The 22420-nt window shown below is 41.8% G+C and overlaps 1 protein-coding gene across 2 annotated transcripts in view; it reads left to right on the top strand.

Moving 5' to 3' along the window:
- PTPN12 (protein tyrosine phosphatase non-receptor type 12) overlaps positions 1-21378 on the top strand; it is an 84788-nt gene extending 63410 nt beyond the window's left edge. Inside the window, exons 8-15 of one of the 2 annotated variants that reach the window (XM_040343474.1) lie at positions 3135-3277; positions 4737-4803; positions 4886-4963; positions 7516-7611; positions 9184-9266; positions 12966-13906; positions 17767-17871; positions 20523-21378. In XM_040343474.1, the coding sequence (XP_040199408.1) occupies positions 3135-3277; positions 4737-4803; positions 4886-4963; positions 7516-7611; positions 9184-9266; positions 12966-13906; positions 17767-17871; positions 20523-20587 (1578 nt within the window). In that variant the 3' untranslated portion in view covers positions 20588-21378. The remainder of the gene's footprint in view (positions 1-3134; positions 3278-4736; positions 4804-4885; positions 4964-7515; positions 7612-9183; positions 9267-12965; positions 13907-17766; positions 17872-20522) is intronic. The other variant, XM_040343475.1, reaches the window with a different exon arrangement.
- Positions 21379-22420: the final 1042 nt, after the last annotated feature.

Genomic DNA, 22420 nt, shown 5'->3' with positions numbered 1-22420 from the left:
AATACTTTGGGAAATATACCTGGACCCCATGCTGTGGGGATGGTCTGTAATATTTGACTACTGGATTGTGCATGGGCACTTACCTTGGTGTAGTAATCTATACAGTTCTATTTACCTGTTAACTGCTCAGTCACTGGCTTTTATAAATGGCTGTGAAAACCCAGGTCTTGAAGGACAGAGTTGACTTTCTTGGAAATCCTTTTTCCCCTGGTGTGAACAAGACTTAATTTCCGGAGATTTTTCAGTACCTCCATTCTGGCTAGCTTACAATTCGGTACTTGGTCAGAATTTGACACTTAAGTACTCGTTACAGGACTGGTTTTGGCATTGGCCAGAAAAATTTCGGCCTTACTTTCTCTTAGAAACTTTGATTAGGGAACTCCCCCTGGAGTAGCATTTGTGGTGGTTATCACATCTGGTGGACATGTTTGAGTTGGCAGATTTCTTTCAATGAGCCCTTCCTGATTAATCGCAAGGATAATGTCATCCTGTTTTCTTGTTTCCAAGACCCACCTTTCTGCCTAAGGTGGTATTTGCCCTCCACCTCAGTGATGACAATGTCCTTGTTAACTGTGTGTGTGTGTGTGTGTGTGTGTGTGTGTGTGTGTGTGTGTGTGTGTGTGTATATATCCATCTATCTCACACACACACACATGTGTGTGTGTGTATATATATATATATATATAGTGTGTATATGTGTATATATATTTATTTTTGCACATACCAGTTTGCAAGTGGTTTACTGGGGTTATGGCTGAACCCATAACGGTTTTAATTTTTTTGTTTTCAGCGGCCTACTGGCTTTCTTATGAAAGTGGCTCATGAGCCGCTAAATTGCTTTCAAAGCAGCAGGAGGGGCCGCCGGCCCATACCCCAACCAAACTCTGCATCACCCCAATGATCAGACATTGCTGCTGGCTGGTTTTAAGCTAATCAAAAAGCTTTTGATCTTCTTTTTTTGGCTTTTTAAAGGGGTTGTAAAGGTTCATGTTTTTTCACCTTAATGCATCCTATACATTAAGGTGAAAAAAACAACTTAAGATTACCAGTCCCCCAGCCCCCTATTTTACTTGCCTGAGCCCTGGAAAGTACTGCGTTGCGAACGCGCTCTTCCTTTGCCCAGGCTTCTTGGCTCTTCATTGGATAGATTGATAGCAGTGCAACCATTTGCTCGTGCTGCTGCCAATCAAATCCAATGACACGGGGGCGAGTCTGTACTCGGCGGCTATGGACGCTAGATACAGGATTCGGTAGTGTGCCCACAAGTTAACCCCCTTGGGAGAGCGCTTCCCAGAGGGGGTTATCTGAGGCGAGGAGGAGCCGAGAGCCACCGAAGGACCCCAGAAAACGCTGTTCGGGGCCACTCTGTGCACAAAGCTGCACAGTGGAGGCAAGTATAACATGTTTGTTTAAAAAAAAAAAAAAAATATTGTAACCTTTGCAACCACTTTAAGGTAAAGGAGAGATTTGAGATCTCTTGACCCCAGATCCCTTCATAAACGGGACCTGTAATTTTTTGTTACATTTATATTACTATGTAAGTGCCCCCATCCCTTCGTGCTTACACAGAACAAACTCATGTGTTAATGGTATTTGCACCACACATGACTTATCGCCACAAGTGTTTACGCAAGAGTAATAATTCTAGCACTAGACCTCCTTTAACTCTAAATAGGTGACGTGTAAAACATTTTAAAGTATCGACTATGACGATTTTTAAGTACTGTTGTTGTGTAAGCATGCGCAATTTTAAACTGTGACATGATTATTAACTTGGCGTAAAACCTTCTTTCACGTTTTACAGAAAAATATTGTGCTTTTTTTTGCGCAAATACCATGCAATATAAATAAAAATGAACACTCCCCATTTTAAACCCTATAGCATGGGTCTTCAAACTATGGCCCTCCAGTTGTTCAGGAACTAAAATTCCCATCATGCCTGGTCATGTCTGTGAATGACAGAGGTTTACAATGCCTCATGGGATGTGTAGTTCCGCAACAGCTGGAGGGCTGTAGTTTGAGGATCCCTGCCCTACAGTCTCTGCTAAAAAAAAAAATTATATATTTTCAGGGGTTCCAAGTAATTTTCTAGCAAAATATACATGTAACGGGAGTCACTTTAGGACACAGTGTGAATGAGAACTCCACTATGGTCTGTGCTAGTCACATTTAATGCGGTATAGATAGTGTGTGTGTGTGTGTGTGTATATATACTATTAAGCTTGCTGTGGTAATTAAGTCTGCTATTGTGATGTAAATGAAGCTCGGATGGCTTCTGAAAAACCTTTCATGGTGTTATGCTAATTGACACTGTATTGTGTGAAAGTTCTATTGATGATAAATGTGGATTGTGAGTTTGCAGTCTAAAGGTCAGATGTCTGACTGTCAGCTGTAGCTCATGTAGATTATCTCGGAGTCAGAATGTCTGTCTACTAAAAGATGTGTATTGAGGAGGGCTCGTTGGTAACCGTTGTATGATGTTGTGGGTGGAGTGTGTCATTGTCCATTTTGATTTCAGCAAGTATTCTTTTTGGTGTATATAAGAGCCTGCCTTCTCAATAAAGATTGTCTATTCCTGTTGAACCAGAGAACAGAGCTGTGTCTCGTTGCTGGGGGAAATCCGTATGGGTCCTGTTCGCCAGATTGTGGAGTGACGATAAGCTGTCTTGGGTTCGGAATGGAATATCTTAAACGGCGTTCACCCCTGTCCCATTTGGGGTTACAATACAGATTTAAACTTTTGAGCAAAAAGTGCCATAAAAGGCCTGGTCTTCAAGTGGTTAAAGGGGGCTTCCAGATTCCGATGGGTCACCTCCCTCCACCAATGAGCCACGGTTGTGGGCAACAGGCTCTTGTCAACATGGGGACAAGGTGTTTTGCCAGAGAAGGTCCCAAAGTGAGTTACTCAGACAAGCAGGGAATGACAGGGCGTTCTGTACACCATCTGCTTGTCGCAGTTTTTCGGCCATACATGGTGCAAATTTCACAGCCTTACTCCTGCAGACTCCACACTGTGACAGCCTTTTTTCCAGGCACTTTCCACATTGTTAATGTGTGTTTATGTAAAGACTTTTCTCCCCTGTTCTAATAAAATACCTGTTATAGCGTAATAATATACATGACTTTATTTCCAGGAGACACGAAGAATTCAGCAGTTTCATTATGTCAACTGGCCAGATCATGATGTTCCGTCGTCTTTTGATTCTATCTTGGACATGATTAGTTTAATGAGAGACTATCAAGCTCATGAAGATGTCCCCTTATGTATACATTGCAGGTAGGTGAGCGTGACCGAGGTTTGCAAATGGTTGTGACTGAAAAATGTTTACTACATTCTAGGGCTGCAACTATTTTCATAATCGATTAGTTGGCCGATGTTTCGGTTAATAACTTTGCGATTTGCATTTTTACCTTTTTTATTTTTTTGGGCCAATTTTTGTTGGGCAGATTAAAAAAACAAATTGCCGCAAAAATGCATTATATGCTTTTCTGCAGCTTCTCCATTGAAGTATATTGAACCAAAAAAACGAAATGGCATCGTTTTGCCCTTTCCAAATATGCCGCAGCTGAAAAAGACATAGATGTGAATGTGTCCCATAGGAAACCATGTAAATTTACTGTTCTGTGTTTCTACAAAAAGCAACAAAAAAGGTGTAACCCAGGCCCTGACATGTTTAGTAATGGGATTAAAAAACAAACATTAGTACAAACAGAGCAAATTTTCGCTACTGTAAGGGGTTATTTTTTTACTGTGGGACCGTGAAAGTAATATTTACAGTAGCGATTTGGCTCTTTTTGTACCATAAAGGGATAATTTTTTATTTATTTTTTTAAACCCCATTGTTACTGGCCGATTCATTTATGAAAATAGTAATCGATTAGTTGCCGATTTAATCGGTTTGTTTCGGCCTTGCTACATTTAAAACAAACTACATACGTGTTTTATTCTTAAACTGGATAGATGAAAGCGGGGGGGGGGGGGCTGATGGAATGTTGATGTATCGACGGACAATATCTTCTGGATCCCAGGTTTCAGTAATATATATTGTGTGCGCGTTTTTTTTTTTTTTTTTTGATGGAGCACTGCAAAACGGTGGCGTCAACTACTATAATGGAGTACTGTTCGAAATGAATGGCACCTCACTGTTTACTGCAATATACATGCAGTAATGCACACTTTACTTTTTTCTGCAATGCAGAGAGCTGATTTGGTACTTGTATGTTGAATCCAGAGGGTCTCTCTGCTGTTTAAAGTGGTAGTAAACCGCCGGCAGTTATTTATTCTGCGAGGCAAAGTTATAATGTACTAGTATCCATTACATACTGGCACATTATGTGGGGCTTGCCTTAGAACAAAACCCTTTCAGTGGCGAGCTGTTACCTTCACTCTTCTTCTTCCTTCCGAGTTTGTAGACTCCGGCTGTGACAGCCGTGATGACGCCGTTTATGTCACGGCACTCTGAAGGAGTAGTCAAAATGTTTTAGCTCTTATAGAAGTGACTACAGCATTTTTCTACATTCAGGTACTTTGCCAGTATGTGTACTATCTATTGTTGTACGATGGTGAAACTAGTAAAAGTTAATGTAATATTTTTAGGGATTGCTATGGGTTTGTCTACTTTGTACAGCATTATTGGTGATAACACTTGATTGATTATTTTAAGGCATTTAGGCCAGCTTTAACCAGTGCCATAAGAGACACACAAGTGTGTTTTTATTTTTCTATTCTCATGCAGTGCGGGCTGTGGAAGGACAGGGGCTATCTGTGCAATAGATTATACATGGAATTTGCTTAAAGCTCGGGTAAGCGTCGCAGCTTCACTTGATTATTTTGGAGATTTTTATTGTATCGAACAAGACATTTACTAGGTTTTATTCATTTTAGAGAATACCTGCCGAGTTCAATGTGTTTAGTCTAATTCAAGAAATGAGGACACAGCGACATTCAGCAGTCCAAACCAAGGTATTACATTTAAGTGATGCATATGTATATCAGACTTTGTGATGAATATAAATTGGTATGTCTTGTAAATCGCTGAATAAAATGTTTTTTGTCAAATGATCAATAAAACCTTTAAGAGCCGGTTCACACAGGGGCGACTTGGGATCCGACTTGAAGTCCCCCAAGTCGCGCTGTTGAGAGAATCAATGGAAGTGAATGGAGCCTTCTTAATGTACTAAAGTTGCTTCAGCTTGAGAAAAGGTTCCTGTACTACTTCAATCCGACTTCTACCTATTGATTTCAATGGAAGTCGCATCCGAAGAAAATGGTTGCAGAAGTGTGCACACCCTTAAACGATTACTTTGTTGAAGCAACTTTTGATTTTATTACAGCACATTTTTGTGCATGAGTCTATCAGCATGGTACATCTTGACTTGCCAATATTGGTCCACTCCTATTTGCAAAAACACTCCAAATCCGTCAGATTGCGAGGGCATTTCCTGTGCACGTCCGCCTTCAGATCACCCCACAGATTGTCAATCCGATTGGGGTCTGGGCTCTGGCTGGGTCATTCCAAAACGTTATTCTTTTGGTGAAGCCATTCCTTTGTTAATTTTTTATGTGTTTTGGGTCATTGTTCCTCTTCATGTTCAGCTTTCAAGCAGAAGCCTAAAGGTTTTGTGCCAATATTGACTGGTATTTGGAACTGTTCATAATTCCCACTACCTTGACTATGACCCCTGTTCCAGCTGAAGAAAAACGCCCCCAAAGCATGATGCCACCTCCATGCTTCACTGTGGATATGGTCGTCTTTTGGTGATTTGCAGTGTTTTTGCGACAAACCTTTTGTAATTATGGCCAAAAAGTTCAACCTTGGTTTTATCAGTCATAACACATTTTCTCGCATGCTTTTGGGAGACTTCAGATGTAATTTAGCTATACTTGGATCTTTTTCTTTGTTCGAAAAGGCTTCCGTCTTACCACTCTACCCCATAGCCCAGACATATGAGCAATAAAATGATAATTATGGGTGTAAATTTGAATGTGATTGCTTAATTCTGAACATGGCTACAGTTATAATCAAAGGGTGTGCATGCAACCACATTAGATTAGTTTTTTAATTTCTAGGTGGAAAATTCTGAAATTCTTTATTTAAAAAGAAATTGCATCACAGAAACCTGGGATATAGATGGATATCCATCTCTCTTATTTTTGCCCATGTAACAGGAAGTAAATGGAAATCTCTCCAATGGTGCGCACAGATGGCAAAAGAGAGAACCAATTATGGTAGAGGGCAGACTTGGTGACACTTGCTGGCTGCAAGCATATGACCCATTAAATTGAAATGCAGTATTTCATATTTACCAGCTAAACAGACTTTCAATCAAGATTCCACTATACACGACTTGAGCTGGTTTTTGCAGTTATCCAAATCGGTGTATCCTTGGCAATTGATTTGTAGTTCTTGTGGTACTTTGGTGTATTGGTAGCCGCGATGCACTTTAAGGACCAGCGATTTGGAACAGTCTCTAGCGTGACCCGCTGTTTGAAAAATCACTTTGTAGGCACAGGCAGTGCTCGACTTGTGAACACAATGAGAACTGTAGGTTTGTTCGTAAGTGGGAACACCAAGTGTAACTTCCGCCTGTGCAGACATGTTCTGGGCGCTTCTGGTGCTCTTCTGGCCATGCAGTACATGAAGTACTGCAGTATGGAATGTGGCAAGGTGGCTGCTCGGAAGTATCCAGGACCATTGTGGAGCCCAAGCAGCCGGCATTGAGGCCGTTCTCAAGTAGGAGTCGTTCGTAAGTCGGGGACTGCCTGTAGAATGAGCACCAGGAGCTTCTTTGTGAATATGACTATTGGGTGCCATTATCCTGTTTACTGTTGGTTTTCTTTTGGAAAGAGATATGCTGGGGATTAAGTGCTCGTGCAACCCTTTGCCCTTTATGGAATACCACTTGAAATCTTTTTTTTCACCATTCAATCCTTTGGTTGGAGTCTGCCTGTCGGTTTCACACACAATCTCGGTGGCTGGATTGTGTGAGATCCCCCCCCCCCCCCCCCCCCCGCTGGCATACCACACTATGTAAATCCTTATTAAAACAAGCTTTCTAAATAGCTGATTAGAGCCGTCTTCAGGCCGGTCACATGACTCGCAACTTGGGAGGGACAATGGCTAATTGGGCCCAATGTGGACATTTTCACTTAGGGGTGTACTCACTTTTGTTGCAAACGGTTTAGACAGTAATGGCTGTGAGTTATTTTCACGGGACAGCAAGTTTACATTGTTATACAATCTGTACACTCACTACTTTGTAGCAAAGTGTTTTCAGTGTTGTCTCATGTAAAGATATAATAAAATATTTACAAAAATATGAGGAGTGTTCTCACTTTTGTGAGATACATATCTGTAGGCGTCAGTATAATACAATATGACTCCTGTGTCCCTCAATGACGGTGCAATATTAAAAGAACACAAAATAGTACAAATTCCAATTGTTTAGTCCTATTCACAATGGTTTATCCTTTTAAACACATTTAAGTCTTGTTGTTTTTTTGTTTGTTTTCAGGAGCAGTATGAACTTGTACATCGTGCTATAGCTCAGCTATTTGAAAAGCAGCTTCAGCTGTATGAGACGGAGTCCAGGAAGATAGTGGATGGATTGGTATGTAAAGCTTTCTGTTATTAAAAGCAAAAGGTTGTGGTACACTGGTGTCATGCTTTGCATACACATTGTCGTCTTTCAGCTTGTAAGCCTCTGCTGTAAAGGGGGGGGGGGGGGGCAATAAAAAATTCACACCTGTTTTGTGTGTTTTTTTTTGTTTTTTTTTCCGGAACTGAATAATGTAGCTGTATTGTTTTCAGTAGCGGCATTCACACAGGTGCAGTCTTCAGATCCATTACATGCAATCCAAAAATCTGTCAGGACATGCGTATAAATGTATGCCACTGGGGAACTTTTTGTTTTTTAAAAATTATCTTTTGTTCCTTACCCTTTAAGCACTTTCACACTGGGTGGGTGGGCATCGGCGGTACAGCGCCGCTTTTTTTTAGCACCGGTTTACTGTCATTTTTGCTGCACTTTTAACCCCCACTAACGGCCGAAACAGGGTACTAAAGTGCCGCTTTCCATTGATTTCAATGGGCAGGGGCACTGTAGGAGCAGTATATACACCGCTCCTACAGCACCTCAAAGATGCTGCTTGCAGGACTTTTTTGCCGTCCTGCCAGCGCACCGCCCCAGTTTGAAAGCACTCGGGCTTTGTGTGGAGTGAGGAGAGGTGCTTTTCAGGCACCATTTATAGCGCTATAGCGCCTGTAAAGCGCTTCAGTGTGAAAAGTAGCCTTTATGATCGGTACTTCTTCCCCCTTGCGGCTGCGTGAAGCGTGCTGCGCTTTGCGAATGGCACGGCTGAGAAGGAAAGGGGGGGGGGGGTTTTGACGGGCAGAACTTCCTGGGGACCTCAGCGGGGCAGCAGATTTGAGTGCTTTCAAACTGGGGCGGTGCGCTGGCAGGACGGCAAAAAAGTCCTGCAAGCAGCATCTTTGAGGCATTGTAACACACGCATTCAGACATGACTAGACATAATGGGAATTGTAGTTCCTGAACAACTGGAGAGCCGTAGTTTAAAGACCCATAACCTTGATGAAGGTTTGCTTTGCCACATATCCTTCACTGGTGATTGTCAGATTTAGAGTGGTGAACATGTTTGGCTATTATTTTGTATGGTACAGTATGTATGTGTTGACTGGCCTTTAAAAAAAATAAAAATAAATAGGGATGCACTTATTTGTCAGCCGAAAATAGTCATCAGCGTTTTGCAGATGGAAAGAAGAAAAAAAAAAGTTGCTGTTAATGGCATGCTGCGTCCCATCGACATCAATGCAAAATGGCATACCATGGACTTCTATGCAAATTCATGTCCCATGACTTCAATGCAAAAGCGCCAGCCACATTAATTAACTAAAAAAAATGTTCAAGCTGTTTCAGTTTTAGGCATCCAGAATGTTTCGGTTTTTGTTTTAACACTGTAATTTTCTTTTTAATGCACCACTAAATACACATCAGTGATTCCCTAGAAAAGCCGTAAATGGTGATTTTTTTTTTTTATTTTTTTTTATTTTTATTTTTTTTAAGTCTGATAACAATTTTCCTTTTTTTGCTATAACGTCATTAAGTTATGTGTGTTGTGGATGTGTAAATGGTGCTGTTACTACCAAAATCTGCTGTTGGCAGGATGACAATACAGACAGCCAACCTGTTTGCACAGAGAGTGAGAAAATGGACTCTCCACCACCAAAGCCACCACGGATAAGGAGGTAAGTGTTTTTAAACAGCTTTAGACCTCTTTGCCTGAATCTGTCATAAGCAATGCATTGAACCTATTCCATGGGCAAGAGTCTATTATATTTTCATTTGATTGCAGTTTTGTTATGCATGTGCCTGGACTTTTTTAATTCATGAATTTTAATATAGTTGCACGAGTTGTAAATGAACATGCTTACAGAACGATGGTTATTTTTCGCGACAGAAATCCTTAGTATAGGAATTAGGATACAATGGCTGAAGCAATTTTATTTTTTTTTTTCCATCTTTTGACTTCAAATACCTAAACTTGTGTGCAGCTTTTGCATGTTAATGTTTAGTTCCTGAAAACATGCACATTTAATTTTGGTGTTGTCAGGTGGGAGAAACCAGCAGAAATGTCCCTGACTCTCTGCAAAAATCACACTGTTTGAAAAGGCACAGATAGGAACTTGACTCATAGTAAATAATGTTCAATGGACTGTAGTTAATTTCTGCAAAGCACTGTGAAAAGCGTAGGTGTGAACCCAGCCTTGCATGAGTACACTGTCTGTTTTTGTGTTGATGGTTTGAGGTGAATGAATGCTATGATTTATGTACATCGTCTTTGCATAGATGTTTTCCTTTTATTGCTGACATGTTTCGGAGGTTGTATTTCACTGCATTCTAGAAGTGGGATTTTTTGGAGTTGTCAATCTCTTAATGCGGCAGTTTGCATTAAGGCCTCATGTACACTGCTGCTGCTGAACAGACACTTGGACCCCTTTCACACTGGAGCGGTTTGCAGGTGCTATTGCGCTAAAAATGGCGCCTGCAAACCGACCCTAAACAGCTGCTGCTGTTTCTCCAGTTTGAAAGTCAGAGGGCTTTCACACTGGAGCGGTGCGCTAGCAGGATGGGAAAAAAGTCCTGCTAGCCGCATCTTTGGAGCGGTTAAGGAGCAGTGTGTATACTGCCCCTTCACCGCTCCCGCTCATTAAAATCAATGGGACAGCGCAGCTATATGCCTCTGCAGAGACGCATTGCCAGCGGTTTTCACCCTTTCTCGGCTGCTAGCGGGGGTAAAACCACCCTGCTAGTGGCCCCCGCACCTCTCGCCCCAGTGTGAAAGTGCTCCTGAACTCTCACGTTATCTTATCACTACATGTACACAGGGTCATTTATAGTAGTTTCTAGCCGGCAGTTTAGAGACTTTTACATTTTTTTGCTTGCCAAAAAAAAAAAAAGACGCAGAGTTTAGAGGCATTTCTTGTGCCAACCACTTGTAAATGTGGTTTAGACTATAGCAGTTTTTCGTGTTTTTTTTTTTTTTTTTTTTTTTTTTTTTTTTTCCTTTTTAGAAACACTTCTAAACAGAAACGTTGCAAAACGGACGTTTCAAACGTGGGTTACGATCTGTCAAGTTAAATCTTTCAGGAGAGGTTGTGAAAACATTCCATCTACATTAAGCCTAAGGACATGATTAATGAAGTTTAAATGTTTTCCCCCATATTTGTGTGGGGGTTGCTCCCACAACCAAAAAACATACCTGTAGTGTGTACTTTCTCACTATGGCAAGAACTTTTTTGGCCATACTTCTCTGGGTCACGGGAGTGCCCTTGTGCGGGCTAAAACCTGCTGTTGGCTGATGTCTGGATCCCCCCAAATGCCTGACCAGCAAATGGCTCAGCCTCTAAGCACGCCACTGAGAGCCTTAGCCAGCCACTTTCTATCCAGTCTGGCACTCCAGGGACAGAGCAGACTGAGAACTGAGCAATCGGCAGTCATGAGATCAAGTGCATTCCTGTGATCCCCAAGAGAAGTGGGGCCAAGAGCTTGGGTCTTGCGTCACCTTTAAAATGACACAAAACGATATTCCTAGTCTCTAAAAATCCATCTGCATCCACTTCCTAATGGCCCTGCAATCTATTTTTCATGAAGTTGTTTGTTACTGGGTTTTGCTGCCTCGTTTTGTGAGCTTCTGAGCCGCCTCCTTTTTTTATTTATTTTTTTATTTTAGCAAGCAGTGCTGGTTATTGTACAGGATTTTCATAGCAGTTTGCATAGCGCTTTACTATATAAAGGAGACAGTACAGTTACAATACAATGTAATACAGAAGGATTAGGAAGGCCCTGCTTGCAAGTGCTTACAATCCTAATAGGGGCGGGTTGTACTAATTGTGAGGGATGAGCGGGTGGTAGAATTAGAATTTTCAATTGTTGGTTGGAGGCGGCTTAGGTTTCCCTGAAGAGATGAGTTTTCAGGAATAGCCTAAAGGTGGACATAGTGGGAGATGGTCAGATTAAAATAAGAGTTCCAGAGGATGGGGAGAGGCTCTGAAGAATTTGAGGCAAGCATGGGAGGAAGAGACGGAGCAGCGAGGTCTTGGGAGGCGCGTAGAGGAAGGTTTGGGTTATTTATTGATACAAGATTGCTGATGTAGCTTGGAGCAAAGTTGTGAATGGCTTTGTATGTTCGTAATTTGAATTGCATTTGTTGGGTGATTGGAATGTTGAGGTCATGTGAACTGTTCTATTGGGGTGGATTTACTAAAGCAGAAGAGTGCAAAACCTGGTGCAGCTCTGAAACCGATCGGCCAACAAGTTTTTTTTTTTTTTTTGGTCATTGTCAAAGAATTAGTTCACTCTTAGGCACAAGTTCCACCCATTTTAGTTCATTGATTCTTCCTGTCAGATTGTATCTGCTTGCCTGTACGGGATGTAATCAGGCACACAGATACTGACAGATCTGCTGGAGACCTGCAGCGCACCAGCGATCTGTTGATTGCTGGTGCAATGCTTTACAGGCTTCAAAAAAATAAATGCACTTTTTTTTTTTTTTTACTGTCCTATGAAGCTGCGTGACACCCTAGTGTCCTTTTTGGACAGTGCTGATTGGCCCTGTGCTGATCACATGAACCCTCCCAAAAAAAAAACATGTTCACATGTTCAGTTTGGTGTGTATTACTAGAGTGCCTCCAATGCTTTGTTCTGTCAGCAGATGGATTGGTGACCGTTAAAGAGGCTCAGAGCAGACAGGATCAAACAGCCTTTTTACACAATGCAGAGGATTAACCCCTTAAATTCCACAGTAAATAACAAGCATGCTTTACTGCACATACAGACTGATTATACTGTTGTGGGTTTAGTAACACTTTAATAGTTGCATCTGCAAATCACTTTTTGGGTGTAGAATAGAATGAATGATTTTTCTCTCATTCTTTTAAGTGTAGCATGGAATACCAGCCCAGTGTTCTAATGCAAGTATTGTCACACAGGTCTAATATGTGAGCGCTGCAATGTTTCTATTTGGCTTCCTGGAAGAAAGTGAAGTGTTGTCTATTTTTGGCATATGGGCTGCATTCCACAGCCTTGGCACTTAAGCTATTATTTGATGTTGGAACCCCACGCTCTGTTGCTGAAAATTCAAAACTACTTGAGGGTTTTTCTTTGGGACCGTGCCAACAACTTTCTAAAGCTTTGAATTAATTTCTTTGTTCTCTATTACATTTGTAGTGGCAGATTTGCTGTGAATGTTCCAAATGAGGTCCAAACTGTTTTGTAAAATAGAACTTTGCCACATGTATCCAAGCTTTATTTTATTAATTCATACATTGGAATTTTTAGGGACTATTATGTTGGTATAGATGTAGATGCTGCAGTCTGTGTGTGAATATATGCATGTGCAATGTGACAATATCTCCGTAATGATTTATATATCAATTTCAATATAGCTGCCTGGTTGAAGCCGATGTCAAGGAGGAAATTCTGCAACCGCCAGAGCCTCGTCCTGTTCCTCCGATTCTGACACCCTCACCTCCTTCAGCTTATCCTGCTGTGACTACAGTGTGGCAGGATAACGATCGCTATCATCCGAAACCAGTTTTGCATGTGTTGTCCTCAGAGAATACGACAGATATGAATGAAAACTATAGCAAATCTGGAGCTGTGTTGGCAAAGAATGAGCCTGTTGTTGAGAAGAAGTTAGAGCGTAAATTAAGTATTGAAATAAAAAAAGTACCTCTACAAGAAAGTCCAAAAAGTTTTGAAGCTAGTGCAGGCTTGCAAAGAGGCCTTGGCGTTAAAATGAAATCTGCTTCATCCTATTCAGTTGACCAGTTAGCTAAGCCTCCAATGTCAACCTCTCTGGAGTCTCTCTCTGTTATGTCTTCAAACCCTTGTATTGACTGTAGGAGTTTGAAATCTGTTAAAACTTTAGAAGATGCACCTCATCAGAGAAGTTGCAACCCTCCACCAAGACCAGACCATCTCCCTCTAGAGAAAGAACTTTCTGTTTCTACTAACTTTGGCAATGAGCAAACAAAGTGTAAAAATGTGTCTTCCTCTGCTGATAAACATTTAGATACCCATTCCTTTGATAGTAAAACTGTATTAAATAGCAGTGTTCTTGCATCACAGACAATGAGTCAAAGTGATCACAGCAATGCACCGACACCTCAAGCACCGTTATCCTTTACCAATCCTCTTCACTCTGATGATTCGGATACAGAGGATAATAATTCTTATGGATCCATGACAAAAAGCTTGTCTAATATATCAACCGCAAGTGCCACTGTTTCTGCAGTCTCCGCAACAGAAAGTTCTAGAAAAGTAGTGCCCATGTCCATCGCCAGGCACGATACACCGCTGAAAAAACACATAAGTGCTGAAAAAGGTAAGTCTTATCTTAAAGTTTTAATTTTGGGACGCACACTTTTTATTGCTTGCACAACGCACTCTTCACTATTGTTTTTGTTAAAGTAAGGGACCGTCTTAAAGGGGTTGTAAAGGTTGTGTTTTTTTTTTTTCTAAATGGGTTCCTTTAAGCTAGTGCATTGTTGGTTCACTTAACTTTTCCTTCGATTTCCCGTCTAAATGTTTTTTTCTCTCTGAATTTCTCACTTCCTGTTCCTCCTCAGTGAACGTTCACAGCGTCTAACGCAGGGATGTAGGCCCAAGGGAGGGGGCGAGCACGCTGACTAACCTCCAGCCAGAGCGGCTCAGATGATGGGGGCAAGCTTGCTGAGGAGAAACAGGAAGTGAGAAATACAGACAGAAAAAAAACACCAGACTCCCATCGGAATAGAGGGAAGAGTGAGTAGACGGATGAGGTGGTTAGTGTAGAACAGGGATATGCAATTAGCGGACCTCCAGATGTTGCAAAACTACAAGTCCCATAATGCCTCTGCCTCTGGGTGTCATGCTTGTGGCTATCAGTGTCTTGCTATGCCTCATGGGACTTGTAGTTCTGCAACAGCTGGAGGTCCGCTAATTGCATATCCCTGGTGTAGAAGCTTGAGGAGGGACAGACGTACTCTACCTCTGCAGAGTCTGAGCCTGAAGTATAGCAGTCCTTGTTTTCACAAGCTCAGAAGGTATTAATTTGATTCCTCTCTGAGATGGTTCAAGCTGGTTTGGGTGACCTCTGGCTGAATCTTCATTAGTCAAGTATTCCTCTTTGGGGTCTTTACACCTGCCTCAAATGTTTCTCAGACCTTTCCCTTGCATCCTGTCTCAAAATATTTTAGTATAGTGATTGGGATCACCCAGATGGGGTAGTCATGCAGTTAAAGCAGTAGTAAATTCTTGAGAGAAAAAAAAAAAAACCTCCTGCAAGGCCATATCACAGTGGGCTAGTATGCACCACATACTAGCACATTATTAGGTGCTTCCATCTGCACCGGTCTTTCGGGTTCAGGGACTCCAACCACCTGTGCGTGGTGGACTCTGTCACGGCACATGGCTCTGAAGGAGCACAACGAGTGTGCCGTTCCTTCAGAGCACATGTGACATCACCGGCTGCTGCTCGACTGAATATCTCCTAAACTGTGCCTGTTTAGGAGATATTAATTTTACCTACAGATAAGCTTACCTGTAGGTAAAAATCACAAATGAGTTTACTACCACTTTAAATAGGTTTTCTCTCCTTTATCCAATGGAGGAAAAGCTTTTGAAAAAGTGGCGCATGTCTGAAGTATGTGCATCGGTATCTTGTCGTTTTTTTAAAAATTCATTGCCCAGTAGATAATATCTAGGTCAGTGATGGCGAACCTTGGCACCCCAGATGTTTTGGAACTACATTTCCTATGATGGTCATGTACTATGCAGTGTAGTTTGAGCATTATGGGAAATGTAGTTCCAAAACATCTGGGGTGCCAAGGTTCGCCATCACTGGTCTAGGTCTTTAGGGACCTGGCTGACAAAAGGCTTGAAACATTGTTGAAGGCATCCTCTGCCATGGTATGTTCAACTGTGACCTGCAGTCATTGGCATTTGCCAAAGCCCTTTTAACCAGGTGAAAAACCATGAGGGTTTACAACCCCTTTTTAAGTCGGGTAAACCAGATAACAAGTTCTCTCCTTTATGGGGCACCTCCACTCGTACAGGTAGTAGGGGGGAGGCTGCGAGCATATGCAGAAGCCTGGCACATTGCGGTTTCAGACAGGTGGGTTCTTTTCAGTCTCCCATTGGGTACAAGTTGCAGTTTAGGACTTTCCTCTTCCTCAGTTTGAGATTATATGTTCCTGTAGGTCTGTGGAAGAAAGGTTTGCTGTTGCAGGTGCTCAATCGACTTTTGACTCTGGGTGTAATCAAGGAGGTTCCGGTAACCAAACCATTCCTCTGATTTTGCTCCAATCTATTCATGCTCCCAAAGCAGAGTGGGGATTTGCAACCAGCCCTGGATCTCAAGAACCGTAATGAGTTCCTCCAAGTTTGGTCTTTGTATGGAATCGGTTTGGCCAGTGGTGACCACACACAAACAAGCAGGTGAATTTTCTGTCTTCCATAGACATCAGGGGTCCTTTTTCCCATGCATCAAAAATTCCTATGGACCAACACTTTCAGTTTGTGGCCTTGCCCTTCAGTCTGGCAAACAGCCTTTTGGGTATGTCCAAAAGTGCCTGCCCTGTTGAGAGTTTAGGGTGTTTTGCATCCTGTGATATTTGGATGACTTGTTGCTCAGGGAGCAGTCGACTTTTCGGTTGAGGCAAAATGTAACGCTTCACGATTAGTACACTGAAGAGTCTGGGCTGGATTCTCAATCTGGAGAAGACGGAGCCTGGAGTGTCTAGGTCTGATCCTGGACATGGTCCAGGCAACAGTGTTTTTGCATCTGGGAAAAAATGTGGACTTGTTTAATCTGTGTACTTGGGTGCCGTCCTAGAAAGTCCCTGGTTTTTACCTTTTTGTAGTCATTTGGAAATTGCACATGAAAGTTTGCACATTGAAAAATACAAGTGCCTATGCATATAATTCCTTATGGTCTAAGTCAATGTTGGCTGCTCTTTTGAGAGAGACCAGTTGTTGGTAAGTCAAAGTAAACGTTGCCTGCACACCGAGATTTGCCTAAGCAGCCTAATTCAGGTGAGGCTGCTTGGGCACATGTTAAACCCTTAATACAGGTGTTGCATGTTTCTAAAGGTGAACTTGGCCTTTAACGCTGAAAACCAAGGCAAATTAAAAGTGCATATGTGGCTATTCTCATGGATTGAGCTTTAGAATTACTCTGAGCAAAATGTATTGTATTTAAAGCGGACTGCATAACATTCAGTTTTCTAAAGCACCGTTAAACATTCTCAAGTATTTTTTTTATAAATTACCATTTTCACCTTTTTCATTTTTATTATGGTGCTGCTGAGCTCCTCTCGGCCTTAAGTATTTATTAATTTTTTCCCCAAGCTGCTTTCTGTCTACATGCACTCTTCAGTGACTGCTCCAATTCATTACGCTGGAATAATTTTCTAATCGCAACAAGAGTGGATTGTAACTACTCAATTTGGGTTGGCATGGTCGCTTGTGGTCTGTACCAGGGGGCACATTAGGATGAGAACATTGGACCACAGCTAGGAAACTTATGCTACAGCAAAAAGTGTCTAAATAAGGACTTTCATGGTAGAATTGCCAGGTTTTCCTTAAAAAGAAAAAAAAAAAAGTTTTCCTTCTTAATATTGATATGTTAAATCTTATTGGAGTTTAGTGATTGTGTTTAGATCTGCTTTGAAGTGGAGTTCCACCCAAAAGTGGAACGTCCGCTTTAACCCACCCCCCCCACACATGCCACATTCGGCATGTCATTTTTATTTTTTTGGTGGAGTGGGTACCTTCTTTTGAGAGGGACTTCCTGTTCCACTTCTCTCGCCCTCCCACCCTGCAATCTTCTGGGACACGTCACAGTTCACAGAAGATTGCCTGGCCAATAGCGGAGCGGAGCGTGACTTGCGCATGCACAGTGCGCGCCCGGCTTTGAAGCAAGCTGTCATGGCTGGGTGCCCACAGTTTCTATGATGGCGGAGAGGAGCGAGACTCCAGGCGGCTGCATCACTGGACTGTGGGACAGGTAAGTGTCAAAAGTCAGCAGCTACACTTTTTGTAGCTGCTGACTTTTAATTAACTAAAAATATGGGTGGAACTCTGCTTTAAGTAAAAGAATGAAGTCTCTTGCACAAATGAAAGTGTAAGGGTAGAGTAGCAAATAGTTGGAACCTTTTTTAGGTGTTTTTCTCTTACATTGTTTATTTTTGTACCATTTTCTAGATCATGCAAGAGACCAACTAGCTGATGGCATTCCAGATACTGCACTGCAAAATTCCATTGACTTGAAAGACCATTTGAAAACGCTGCAGAAGAGTTCAGATATTGGTAAATTTTTTGTGATTTCTCCTTTCTAGTGCAAGAATTTGTGGTTAATTTTTTTTTTTTTTCTTTCATTTCACTGCTGTTCTGTTAAAAGGGGTTGTAAACCCTCGTGTTTTTTCACCTTGATGCACCATATGCATTAAGGTGAACAAACTTCTGACACTGACCCCCCCCCCCCCCCTTCCCCGTTTTACTCACCTGAGCCCTTTTGTTCACTTGAAGGAGATGCGCTCTACCACTCTGCCCGGGGTTCTGCGGTTTACACACACAGCTACCGGTTCATGCTCTGTAACGAGCAAACGCGGGTGCCCGGCAGTGATCGTGCGTGCCCCTATTGGCTGAAATGCGAAATGACGTAATTTCACGCAGCCGAGCTGACCTGCCGCCGTAGAACTGCGGCGGCTGGTCAGCTAGTGGTTAAGACTGGCTTGATCCACCTGCTGACTTGTATACAGTTTTTGATAATTTTTTAGGCATTTTGAGAAGCCACCCTGGTTGGGGAAAAAAAGCTGTTGTAAAGAATTGAGTGTTTGTTTTATATACCATTCAGTGTTTTACTAAATATGCTTAAGTGCTTTCTGTCTCTAAACTGTTATTGGTTTGCAATAATTCACTTCTATCTTTGTGAACTACAGAAGCAAAGGAGGTGTTGTATGTCTTAACACTCCCTGTCCTAGGGTGACAACACTTGCTTAGTATATTTGTCACCCTAGGACAGGGAAGTGTTTATGGTAGGATTACCAGGTGAAAGAAAAAATGTAGCCACTACATCTAAGGAGCAAAAATGGCAAAAGATAACTTTTTGTTCTTGGGTGTCGATGCACTTTTTTTTTATTCAACTCCACCTTAGGTTTGGGTTGGTTCCAGCTACTTGAACTGCTTTTAAAAACTGTTCAGATGTAGCCAGCCTAGAATTTTTTTAATTTATTTATTTTTTTACCTCTTTCGTGGAACACAGCCTTTTGTAATGGCCACATTTTCCCTTTCACTTTACTTTTTGAGAAGATTAATCTACCACGTCAAACAAATATAACTTGATGGTATTCAATTTGTGTCTGCTGGCTTGTGTAATGTATTTGTAGAATTATTTCTTTATTTTGTACATGTGCAGTGTAAAGCTGGCCATACAGTATACAATTTTCTTCCATTTCCTATACATTTACCTTCAACTATGTATTGCAAAGGCCGGCCTGATTGCATACAAATTTGAAAGCATTTGGGTTTGACCTCATATTGTATGGTTGTATATGGTTTTGGTGAATCTACAGGAAATTTGTATATTGTATGGCCAGCCTTTGTCTACTGATGATCCCACAAATGCTGCTCTACTACTTGTTTGATTACATCTGTTATGATACAATATTCTACCTACCGTATTTGCTGGCGTATAAGACTTCTCCCTATTTTTCCAGGAAAAATGTTGGTTTTGGGATATACTCGCCGTATAAGACTACCCCCTTCCTACTAGTCTGTCTGGAAGCTGAGGGGTAGCCGGAACAACCGCTGACAGGAACAACCACTGACAGAAACAGGCATTTTTCCATTACATTTCCATTCCATGCCCCACTGTGCCATTCCATTCCCCACTGTGCCATTCCATGCCTCCACTGTGCCATTCCATTCCTCCACTGTGCCATGCCATTCCATGCCTCCACTGTGCCATGCCATTCCATGCCTCCACTGTGCCATGCCATTCCATGCCTCCACTGTGCCATGCCATTCCATGCCTCCACTGTGCCATTCCATGCCTCCACTGTGCCATTCCATGCCTCCACTGTGCCATTCCATGCCTCCACTGTGCCATTCCATGCCTCCACTGTGCCATTCCATGCCTCCACTGTGCCGGCCAAGACGATCTCCCTTCCTTATTTTTTTGCTGCGGACATCCATGTTTCAGGCTGCTGGCATCCATGATTCAAAAGCCGCGCCTCCTCCTCAGACTGTTCCGTGATAGGCAGAACACTCATTTTCCCAGCGGGGCCTCTGTTCAGTGTTCCGCCTATCACGGACGTCCTCTTGTCTGAGGATGAGAAGGCATCCGTGATGGGCGGAACACTGAACAGAGGCCCTGCTGGGAAAATGAGTGTTCCGCCTATCACGGAACAGTCGGAGGAGGCGCGGCTTTTCAATCATGGATGCCAGCAGCCTGAAACATGGATGTCCGTAGCCTGACGGAGACAGATCCAGCGTATAAGACAACCCCCGACTTTGGATGCATTTTTTTGCAACCAAAAGGTCGTCTTATACGCCGGCAATTGCGGTATGTCATTTACATTCAAACACAAACCAGAAATACATCTGGTCTGAGACATACCAGCGTTGGAAAAGCATTTGATTTGCTCAAAATAATGGGAATAAGTTCAACACTGAGTGCCACATGCTTAAAAAAAAAAAACGTTGAGCCAGACTTTTTAATCATCAGCCAAGATGCAATTAGTGTACATTTTTATGTAATGAGCTATGGAGGAATATATATGTTTTATACACAATTATTTGAGATCAGTTCTTGCAATCAACCAGTTTTTTTGTATTTTTGTTTCAGAATTGTTATATGGAAAGGCTTATTGATTTGCTATGAGCAACAAGGATTGTTTATTTTTCAGAATGCTTAAAACTGTCCTAGCCATTTTCAGTGATGAGTGTTTGTTTCTCTGCAGGTTTCAGTAACAGCGATGAGACTGGAAGATCAGGGGATTCGGCTGCAGACTGCACGCAATGACTCAGAAAATTTCAGTCATTATTCTGTGAACCCAAGCAAGATGTTTTGCCTTTTTAAATGGACAGAATCCTTTGCATTACACGATAGCCTGCCTGTTTGTGGAAGACAGTACCATACAAAAGTGCCACTAAGAAAAAGTATTCCGTGACCATTCAGTGTGTAGGTCTGCCTACACAATGGTACACTACTGTATAATTCCATATAAAAATATTTCATATTTAAGATGGATTACTCCAGTATCAGTGCTAAACATTTTTTGCTGGGACCATATACCTGCCTTATATAACACTTTGGTTTAAAACAGAAAAAGTATTACCTATGATTTTGTAACTTAATGTATTATTGCCTTAATGTCTTTTAACCCTGTTACACCGCTGCTTGTAGCTCTGTTAATATAGTGATACTTTTATGATAGTTTACAGACTACTTTTTTGCTAACTTTCTGATTACATTGTATGCATTATTTTGTATTTGTACAGGGCTAGCAGGTATATTTGACTTAATTGTAGACAAAATATTAACAGAAGATGTAAGAAATCCTGGGCATGGTCTTAATTGTTTTCCTGATACAGAATGTAAATTATTGGCCCTGTTGTTTTTAGGCTTTTTTTTTTTTTTTTTAATCATTATAGCTGGATGACAGATGCCAGCATTACAGGTTAACCGATACGATTGTAATACAGTTTGTAAATTGTAAGCTAAAGGATATTTTTATAATATACTGTTTCATTGTCAAACCCCATTATGTGTTTTTACTTGTGCGCCTATAAATATAAAACTTTAAAGCTGAACTTTAGGCAAATATAGCACACAAATTATTGTAGCTGTGCTATTAATACATCCTTAAATGCAAGTGCCTTATTTGATTTAACAGCCTCATGCAGTCCCATGTACAGCAAAGCTGAAGAAGAAACTACACTGTATCAATTGGGTGCTCTACAGTGCAAGTAATGTGCTGAAAGGAGGAGAGAGTGTCATCAGTGTGCTGCTTCTCCTTTAACGTTCCATTCTCAGAGTGGGGAAGAGATCTCAACAATCTGCCTCCATGGTCATAGTCTTGTCTTTCTCCTCTCCTGCTCCTTGCTCTTTACCGATGTGCACAGCCTTGGGCCCCATTCACACGAGAGGTCCTATTGGATCAGCCTGTCTGTTTTTCAGGCAGACCCGATCAGACTTTTTATTTTCTATAGAGCAACATATGTAAACAGACTTGTGTGCATTTACACCCGCCTACCTCCAATATGATCCAGCAAAAAACAAACCTAAGGGAATTGGTTCCCCTCCATCTGGCTGAATCAGATTGGAGGGCAGTTGGGTATAAATGGACAGCCGGTCCATTTTACATCTAACCACCCAAAGAGCAAAGCGGGGGCTGTGTCTGCTTTGCATAAACCAAGTGGACATGGACCTGGCATCAGCGGACAGATCCCCTGCTGAGCAAACCCAACTTTAGCTGAGTCTTGCCAATGTGAAAGATGCCTTACTAAGCAAATAGTAAGGCGCAGGTGTGTGTTGCATCAATGGCAGAATATGTGCCACTAATTTCAAAATTTGAGGGATCCTTGGGGTAAAACCTTGTGTGCAGCAATGCTTTGGCCTTCAAATTACCATTGATGCAAACGCAAAATGACCTAGCATTATATACATGCGATATGTCGTAAACAAGCTTTTTAATGGTTCTGTTTGTATTTTAAAGCACATTTCAGTTCAGCCCATGAGTGCTGAATAAAAGATCGGATGTTGGCTGTAGCTTTTAGCAGTTTTCAAGGACTGTGGGATATAAAGAGACCTTGATGGTGACCACATTAAACAATTCTGAAGAATATCCAATAA

This window comes from Rana temporaria, chromosome 3, assembly GCF_905171775.1.
Source record: "Rana temporaria chromosome 3, aRanTem1.1, whole genome shotgun sequence".
Taxonomy (NCBI): domain Eukaryota; kingdom Metazoa; phylum Chordata; class Amphibia; order Anura; family Ranidae; genus Rana; species Rana temporaria.
The sequence above is the reverse complement of the archived record's forward strand: the minus strand, read 5'-3'. Positions and strand labels throughout refer to the sequence as shown.